Source organism: Prunus dulcis, chromosome 1 (assembly GCF_902201215.1).
Source record: "Prunus dulcis chromosome 1, ALMONDv2, whole genome shotgun sequence".
NCBI classification, from domain to species: domain Eukaryota; kingdom Viridiplantae; phylum Streptophyta; class Magnoliopsida; order Rosales; family Rosaceae; genus Prunus; species Prunus dulcis.
This window is the reverse complement of record NC_047650.1, coordinates 35,730,274-35,739,819: the sequence shown is the minus strand read 5'-3', so window position 1 is coordinate 35,739,819 and position 9,546 is coordinate 35,730,274. Positions and strand designations below refer to the sequence as shown.

General features: G+C 34.8%; 1 protein-coding gene across 1 annotated transcript; it reads left to right on the top strand.

The window, feature by feature from the left end:
• Window positions 1-4,339: 4,339 nt before the first annotated feature.
• On the top strand, window positions 4,340-6,608 carry LOC117614061 (probable indole-3-pyruvate monooxygenase YUCCA4). The gene is made up of 4 exons (XM_034342741.1): window positions 4,340-5,506; window positions 5,593-5,841; window positions 5,927-6,052; window positions 6,306-6,608. The coding sequence occupies exons 1-4, from the start codon at window positions 4,868-4,870 to the stop codon at window positions 6,519-6,521; spliced, it is 1,230 nt and encodes a 409-aa protein (XP_034198632.1). The 5' UTR covers window positions 4,340-4,867; the 3' UTR covers window positions 6,522-6,608.
• Window positions 6,609-9,546: the final 2,938 nt, after the last annotated feature.

Genomic DNA, 9,546 nt, shown 5'->3' with positions numbered 1-9,546 from the left:
ATTCTATTGGCGAGAGATTTTACTGTACAAGTGCCACGTGACTGCCAGGGTTGACGGTAAGTATAGGTCACGTGACATCAGCGTTGCCGTCTGGGCCCGAACTAAACTCTTGAGACATGACGCAAACTTGACCCTGGCATGGCATCTACGATGTGTCGTACATTCTTCTTCCCCAAAACTAATTAAGGCAAAAACATAATTTCGTAAGTACAATTTTTTTTTGGTGAAAGATTTAATAATTGAATGGAAATTAAATTGTGAGACTTGTGACTTTAAGTATATTACTATTACGAATTGGTATGTATCAATTGGGAATAGTCATGTTTTTAACCGATGAAAAATACAATATTATTTTTGGAATAAAATAATAATACCTTATGTTTTAAGTTGCATTGTTTCATATAAATTGAAACATTGCACTTCTTAGCTTAAGTTGCATTGTTTCAAAGTAATTGAAACATTGCACTTCTTGCTTATGGTTGCAATATGAAAAGACACATTTATTGATATTTTTCAGTCACATCTTTTCTGAACAGAGGTCTTGTTGCCTATAAATAGAGAAGGTCCTACAACATTTGATTCATCTAATTGTCATCCAACAATAGTAGTTTTTTGAGCATTCTTAGCATTATATTTTCAGAAATATAGTGAGTTTGTATGAGAGAATTCATACGTACAAGTTTGAGTTTACTTTTCTTGGGGATTATAGTGCTACTTCAACAAGAAGTCGATCGTTGTATCTTGAGAGACGTTTGTTAAGCAAATCCTAAAAGCACCTGTGAGGAGGCAATTTCATCTTAAGAAGATATAACCAAGTTCTAGACTCAATTATTTGTAAAGTATTCTTAATTTTCCTTGTCGTTATTTTCTTGTATTTATTTCAAATTTATAGTAAAATTTTATTTTCAAAAATTTATAAATATAGCAATTATCTTTATATTTTACCAACAATAAGTACATTTGCTCCTTCATCAAATTCATAATCATTCATGCAAATGGAAATAACAAACTTTTTTGGAACATAAATAAATTAGTTAAGTATAAATGACTTGGAGGAAAAGAAAAAAAAATTATTGTTATGTTTGTTTGTTCATTTCGGTTGATAATTACCTTATGATTACAAATCAATATTAATAGGGCAAATTGTGGGGTGGGTGTGCGTCAAAATGAGTGGTTAGCACTTCATGAATTTGGACTTGTGAAGGGCATCTTGCTCATGCACGCTCTTGAAAACAATTTCCCATAATTTACAAATCAACTCCATCGAGTCCTCTGATAAATTATCATGATGAGGGAGAGATGTCCTAAATGCAGAGATGGGTTTGTCCCTAAAATTGCACAACTATAACGTTGAAGTTCGAAAACTAGTATGGGGCTCATCGACATTTCAGTTGCCAACCCCAACTGTGAAGAGAGAGAGAGAGAAAGAGAGAGAGAGAGAGAGAGAGAGGTGTGAATGTTGCTTTCGATCTAACTAAACTGTATACAATACACAGTGTATATATGAAAAAGTTGCTCAAAATTACATATGGAGAAAGACCTTCTTCTTCTCAGCATGTCTATCAAAGTATGAATGAGATGGAAGTTCCATAGTATACTAGATCCCTGTCATCATAATATTTTAGACAAGAATCTACTTTACAGGAACGCCAAGCTTCATTAATTCATTCTTTATGTTACATCAGGGTTCATAATAAGTCAGAAACTAATAATCAGATATTCATTAGCCAACTTAGGGGTAATTTGGATTATGTAATCATTAGCTTAACCTTTTTTTTGGAGAAAAACTCTCATACAACGTGAATAACACTTTTTGTTATTTTCGACTAATAACAACAAATATACAAAATAGTGTTATCTCCGTTATAAAAAAGTTTTTTTCCTTCTTTTGACTAGAAGATTAGATCGAACCTAAAAAATTAAAATTATATGTGAATTCAGCTGAGATCAGCAAATTGTCCCCATTTTGCAAAACTCCAAGCTGCCCTACATGCCTAGTGCTTTAATTAGAAATCAACAGGTGTAAAGATTGAAGAAAGACAAATTAATATGATAAATAGTAGGCCATGGCTAGCAACTGAAACTAATGCGCTCCAACTAAGTGCATATTCCATGAAGAATAAAGATATTTCCCCTAGATTTTATTTCTCTAACCTAGATTGTGCATTTCATTTTATATTGAATCCATTCTAGCTCCCCTAGATCCTCGTATCCAAACACCATCATGCATTGAGGTTATTGGGATCTTATTTCCTCATTACCCCCAAACATATATTCTTCTTCTTGTCCCTTGATTGTCTCGCCAACTTTCGACAAGTCTAATTGTCTTAATTAAATGGTGCGTTAGCTAGAAGCATATGCAATCGTCATGTGTCTATTGTGCCTACCAAAATTTTAAAAATTATATACGTTCCTTTATCATACGATACAATACGATAGTCAACATGATTAATGATAAGTAATTAATTCTAAATTATACGCCTATCGTGTTGGTTAAAACAAGAATTTATGTGTTCTCTTATTATACAGATCAAGTTACTACCTAATTCACTACCTTATTTTAATATATAATTAATAAGATCAAACTATGTGTTCTCTTATCGTACAGATGAAGTTAGAGAATTCACAATAGTTAGCATTAAATAAGATCTAAAATTAAAAATAGTTCGCATTAAATAATGGTTTGAAATTCTCATTAAATAAAGCAGCATTAAATTATAGGGAGTCACTCCTAGAGGGCTCCCTATTTTAAGAGGTGAATAGGAAGCGTGGTTGAAGTTGCATTTTTACAATTTTTTCCTAAAATTTGTCTAAGAAGGTGATTTAAGGAGCCCATTGTGAATGCTCTTAACTACCTAACTCACTACTTCTTCCAATATATAATTAATAAAATCAAACTATATGTGACAAAGAGTTTTAGTCAACTTTTAATTTAACTGTGATTACAAAAAGCTGGCATGCTAGAGGCAGCAAAAGAACAAGAGGGTAGGGAACAAATGACAGCCATGTATATCTTTTGGCCTCCAAAGACAAAATATAAATGTTGGGATTTTTAGATTTTCGGTCGTCTTTTATCTGTATTATGAACTTTTTCATGCAACATTTTTACATGACAACAACTTCACATCAATACATAACCGATACCAAACCACTCATGACTCTACTCATTTTCTTCCCAATGTTGAGGAAAGTGTTCCTCCCCTGGAGCCTCTTCTTCTTTTAAATATAATAACTGAGTTATCAAAATAAATAATTAGAGACAACAAGCTTCCAAAAAAACAAAACTTTCCTTTTTCATGTTAATTATATCAACGGACAAAATTGTAGGACTGCCATCTGTTTAACTTTTAAAGTAAAAGTATTTTTTTATTATTACAAATACCATTACCAAAAACAATAGTATTGTTATAATAGTAAAAAATTATTTACATGTACACATATGTATATTTTAGTTACAATTATTTTTTTTTTATACAAACGATAATTTAAACTGTATTAAATTATTTTAATTTATTTGGGTTGTGGATTTGCCCTAATGCTGGTGGTGAGAGTGACCAATCTTTCCCTAAACTTTTTTCGAAAAAGAGAAGAAAAAAGCACATGACTATAATGTACTGCTTTAAACCACTACAGGAGTTCACTAAAAAAAACGCTACATAAGGGTCCAAATCTCATATCACTCCCAAGTTGTTAGTAAAATTACTTTTTAAAATGCAATCGACATCAAAATGTTGGAATACCATTTTCGTGTTGTTACTTTGACGGCAAGAATTATGCCATGTGGCGCAATAGTACGCGATCGGACGGCTGTTGACACAAGCAAATATTCCTCACCGCTGCTTCCTGCGGTGCAACAACTACTCCCTTGCTTATTTGGCAATGGCATCCACAATTTCACCCCACGCTTCTCAACCGCGTCCTTCTTGTAAAAAACTGAAAGAAATTGATCTGACCGATTTGAGTTTTGATCGCCCTAATAGTCTCATATGGAATCTAAATCAATTTATTGTGCCATATGAACTTGGATAACAATCTAATCTCATATCGCTTCAAAAGTAGAGTGTTTATACGTTTTCTCCTTCACATACTAGATGATCAATATGCACTTTTTTTTATCTCCATCTCCCTTTCTTTGTACCCACCATCTTTAGTCATTCTCACTGGGTATTTACATGTTTAAATTCAATCAGCTGGCCGATGTCTGTTTGAGAACTGGCCAGAGAGGGTACAAACCAATGTTGTAAAGTGCGAGTGGGACATGTCCAATGCTCCAAAATTCAACTTAAATTAAAAGCCCACATAAATGTATTTATACCTCCCCTTTGCCCCATTGCCTACTACTACAACTTCTACCCTCCCAAAAACTCTGCACACAGAGAGCTGAGAAGGAAGCCTTGAGAAAGAGAACCAAATCCTTTCTCTTAACCTTCACGCCTCCATTACACCGCTCTCTCTCTCTCTCTCATTCTCTCAGTTTCTCTCTCTACCTATCACTTCTCATAATAACTCTGGTTTTTTATTTATTTATTTGCTTACTCTCTTCTCTATGCATTAAAAGGTCCTCATCAGTCCTCAGACATCTCATACCGCTGATTCGCTTTGCATTGAACTTCCCTAAACCCTTCATCCCACCCTCTTTAAATTCCTTCCCACCTCATCCATCCACCCCCCAAGATTTTCTTTTCCTCAGCAAAACAGAGTGAAAGAAACAGAGCCTTAACAGAGTCTTCAAAACAGAGCAAGTAAAAAGAAACACAAAGGTTTCTTTCCCTTTCCCTCTTTAAGCCTCTCTCTCTCTCTCTCTCTGTCTCTGTCTCTCTCTCTCTCTCTCTCTCTCTCTCTCTCTCTTTTCTTGGGATTTTCCTACATGGGTTCTTGTAAAGAAAACCAACAAGAAAACCCACAACAATCAAATTGTGGGTTTGTTCAAGGGCCTATAATTGTAGGCGCAGGACCATCTGGTCTTGCAGCAGCTGCTTGCCTCTCCAACCATGGCGTCCCTTCGCTAATTCTTGAGAAAAGTGACTGCATAGCTTCTCTATGGCAGCACAAGACCTACGACCGCCTCAAGCTTCACCTTCCCAAACAATTCTGTGAGCTTCCACTCATGGGCTTCCCTGAAGATTTCCCAAGGTACCCAACAAAATTCCAGTTCATTTCCTACATGGAAACCTATGCTTCACACTTCTCAATCAAGCCCAAGTTCAACCAAGCTGTTCAGAGCGCTGAGTTTGATTCTGGGTTTTGGAGGGTTAAGACTCAAGATTTTGAGTACATTTCCAAGTGGCTTATTGTGGCCACAGGTGAGAATGCTGAGCCTGTTATACCAGAAATTGGTGGGATGGAGAAATTTCAAGGCCCTATTCTTCACACCAGTCTCTACAAATCTGGCTCTGATTTCAAAAACCAAAGAGTTTTGGTTGTTGGCTGTGGAAATTCTGGCATGGAAGTCAGCCTAGACCTCTGCAGACACAATGCAAATCCTCATATGGTTGTTAGAAACACTGTAAGCCTCCACTCTCTCTACGTTGTTTCAGCATAATTTTCTTTTCTGGGTTTTGTTGATTTATGTTTGCAATTTTGATGCCACAGGTTCATGTTCTACCAAGAGAGATGTTTGGTTTCTCAACCTTTGGAATTGCAATGGCACTTCTCAAATGGCTGCCGTTGAAACTTGTTGACAAGGTCCTCTTGCTACTGGCCACAATCATCCTAGGCAACACAGACCAATTAGGCCTCAGGAGGCCAAAAACTGGTCCAATTGAGCTAAAAAATGCCACAGGAAAAACCCCCGTGCTTGATGTAGGAGCATTGTCACAGATAAAATCTGGCAAAATAAAGGTACTTGCTTTAAGCCTTTAACCAACCCAAAAAAGAAACCAAAAAGAATGGTTTGTGATTCATAGCTAACTTGTTGGTATTGCAGGTGGTGGTGGAAGGTGTGAAAGAGATAACAAGAAATGGAGCCAGATTTATGAATGGACAGGAAAAGGAGTTTGATTCTATAATCTTAGCAACTGGGTACAAAAGCAATGTGCCTACTTGGCTCAAGGTAAGCTTGACAATGCCCAGCTGCAACTTTTTTTTAGTATTTACTTCTATCTTTTTCTGCATCACCTGTCACTTTCTTTCTTGGACACATGCCACATACACCTACAAAACCCTTCTTTTCTCCATGCAAAAAAGAATAAAACAAGTCGGGTTTTTTTTGCATTTTGGTTTGCCTCTTCATGTATGATGGCTACTTCTCAGGCAGTATGCATATTTTTTTAAAAAATTATTAAAATTATTAATTTTAATTTCAGGGTTGTGATTTTTTCACCAAAGATGGCATGCCCAAAACACCCTTTCCTGACTGCTGGAGAGGAAGTGAAGGACTTTACACAGTTGGCTTCACAAGAAGAGGGCTTCTTGGAACGGCCTCTGATGCTGTTGAGATTGCCAACGACGTTGCTCAACTTTGGAAGACAAACAAAGACTGCAGGAGTTCTTGTAATTCTCATATTATTCTTCTGAAATAATGTTTAACAATATTGACTTGCTGTATAAAAAAAAAAAAATTAAGGAAGGAAAAAAATAAACAAGTGAGAAATTAGGTTATTCTCTGAGTTAGTGGTGTTTACAGGTTCAGTGGTGTTTACAGGGGATAATGATTTTTATTTAGCTTTTTTTTTTTAGTACAAGCGATAGTCTAAACTAGAGAGGATGAGAATTTTTCACACACACAACTATAATGCTGTGGGGATTGGAACATGAGACTTTTGGTCCTCAATTCTAGGTCTTTTCCACTCGGCTAGATTCCGTTGACGATTTTATTTAACCTTTAGCTAGCAAAGGCTTGTGCTTCAATTTTCTCTTCTTCTTTTTTTTTCTTTTTTTTCTTTTTCTTTTTTGGGTTTGTATATGTAACAATTTTGCTTGGGGTCTTAAATTTCCTTTCCGTCACATGTATGTTCCTTAGCTTTGTACAAACAATTTCAGAAATAGAATGTATTTTTAGCTCCACAAGTCGTGACAAATATGCAAGGCTCTAATTACAAGTCAAATTAAACATATATAGCATCACTATCATCGATCATTTCATATATCTCAGTTTTATGGGGATTGTTGGTACATGAATTGTCATCTTCCAAACCCCTACATTTCTTGTTTCTTAGTTTTGATCGATCCCTTTACCTTTTGGCAATAAGTGCAACTAGTGGATTACATATACATATCTTCACAGATTTTTTTTTCTTCCATATTGTGGATATGTTTGGTGATTAACATGTTATTGATAATGATATCGAAACCTTATCAATATCATATCGAACTATTTAATTTTGGCTCATGCTAGGCAAAACTGATTGGTATATCTAACTTCAATCTTGAGGGGCCAGCTGATATACAATAAGGAGATATAAGCATGTTTGGCTTGATGAACATAAGCGTAGTTGAACATATGTTCTTTTAGAATCTTAAGTGCCCATATGGTACTCTCTAAATCGTTTTGCAGAGCTATGTTCATGTGGTGATTATGCTTTGCTCTGAGGCTTGTTATTGGATTGAAATTTATAAAGTTCAACAAAAATATAAAGTGATGCCATTGGGTTTTTTTATTTTTAAAATGTCATTATTCGCTTCTCGCGGTGTAATTTCTCTCTTATCATTTGATAAGGAATGAGTGCATTTCTTTTTGGTTTAACCAAGATGATTTCCGTATTTGGTGACTAGTATTAGATTGGATTGGATACTCCCTTACATTTAAAACATGTTTAAGGAAGAAATGTACCAAGTTGAAGGTAGAAGATGGATTACTTATTAAAAAAAATTTATCCCATCTAATTCATACAAAATTGTAGGATAACAACACCTTATAACTAATCCCTCCTAATCCCCCAACATGAAAACTCATTCATCCCCTTCATTTCCTCCTTAGTGACTTTTCCAGTCCAATCAAATACTAGTCACCAAACATGACAAAGTCTAATGATAGCTTCTAAAATGAATGGACTAAGATAAGTCTCATCTCACATAATGTAATATAAAACTTGCTCACTTTTATAATTATAGGTTAGAGCATTTAACTATTTAATTTTTCAGCGGAATAGATGAATTTTGATTTTGAGATTTCTATCAACGTTAGGAGAAATATAATTTATGGTTTAAACTAAGAAGCCGAATTGAATATAGATCAAATTAATGACATATTTTACTAATCTGTAATTGGGTAAGGATGAATTGAATTGAGGAGGAATTAGAATTCATATTCTAATTGAAGCTGTTTACTAAACTATATGGAATCAAGGTATGAATGATTTCCTCATACGTCGTTTACTAAATTCTCATGAATCGAAATTGAAACAAGTTTGATTACTAAAAATGCCCTTCTTATTCAGTTAAAGTGGATGACAAATTTAAAATTTTAAAAATTGTGTGAGGATATAATTGGTAAAAATGATGGATTCTTGATGGGTTAGTAATCCAAAAATTGATACCTCCCACCCAAGAGTCCAATTCCTCTAACTCCTAATTTTGTATGAGCGTCATTTGCATTTTGATTCCTTTATATAAAGTAAACACATGAGTAATCCGTAATCGGAATCCAACTCCTTATTTTAATTATGAGGATTAATAAACATGTTATATATGCAAATGTTGCTATGCGGTGCGTTTTGATGCTGAGCTGATGATGTGGCTGTCTCCACTCTCCATTGAATAATAATGAGAGACATATCCATCTTACAAAACATGTAGTGGAATGCATGCCACTTTCTGTTTACTTACACAATTCTCTTTCACGTTTTCTCATATTTATAGCCTCTCTTTGTCCATTCTTGGCAGTCTACAAACGTGAAGGTATATGCTCAATGAATGAGCTCCATTTTCTTTTCTTTTACTTTCACCTCTTTGTCAAGTTTGGTGTTTGAACCCACAAACAAATATAGACTTTGGTAAAATTCCGAGTGTTGTGTGTAGACATAATAATTACCCAATACAACTACAATCTTGAATGTCGATTGTTCAAACTCCTGCCGTAATTTTGGTAAAAAGTAGGTTTACACGTGCATGCCCTTTCAGTTGGGCCATTTAGAGAAAGATTGCTACATTTTCAAATTCTAATTAATTAATACTTGCACCAAATGCAGCAAATGCTGCAGCCTCCTCTTATTTTAATTGCCAAAAAATCAAAGTTAAATACTGTGCAGCTGCCAGCTTTCCATCACAGTCACATCATCAAATGAAGTCCTCGGTCTTCCAAACCAAAATTCCATTAATGCTTTGAATTTTCAGAAGCAATTCGATTCCAAGCACACCGATTTGCTCCTGTGATCCTTTTGCTTTACCTTACTATGTGCCTTGAATTCATGTCAAATACTTGCGTGAGGGGGTTGAGACCTTCATTTTCTTGATGTATGTTTTTTGTATGATTTGTTTAAGATTCCCATTATTTTACTTTCGATATCCATGTTTCCATGTTTTCCATCTTGAGATACATAGCTGTTTATTTAAAGCTAATTATATTGGACCACACTACATTAAAGAAAATACTGACATAAAAGATGT

Coding starts and splice junctions, on each gene's coding strand:
- LOC117614061 (XM_034342741.1), top strand. CDS start 4,868: ATGGGTTCTTGTAAAGAAAACCAACAAGAAAACCCACAACAATCAAAT. Junction 5,507..5,592: donor ATATGGTTGTTAGAAACACT/GTAAGCCTCCAC, acceptor TTGATGCCACAG/GTTCATGTTCTACCAAGAGA. Junction 6,053..6,305: donor ATGTGCCTACTTGGCTCAAG/GTAAGCTTGACA, acceptor TTTTAATTTCAG/GGTTGTGATTTTTTCACCAA.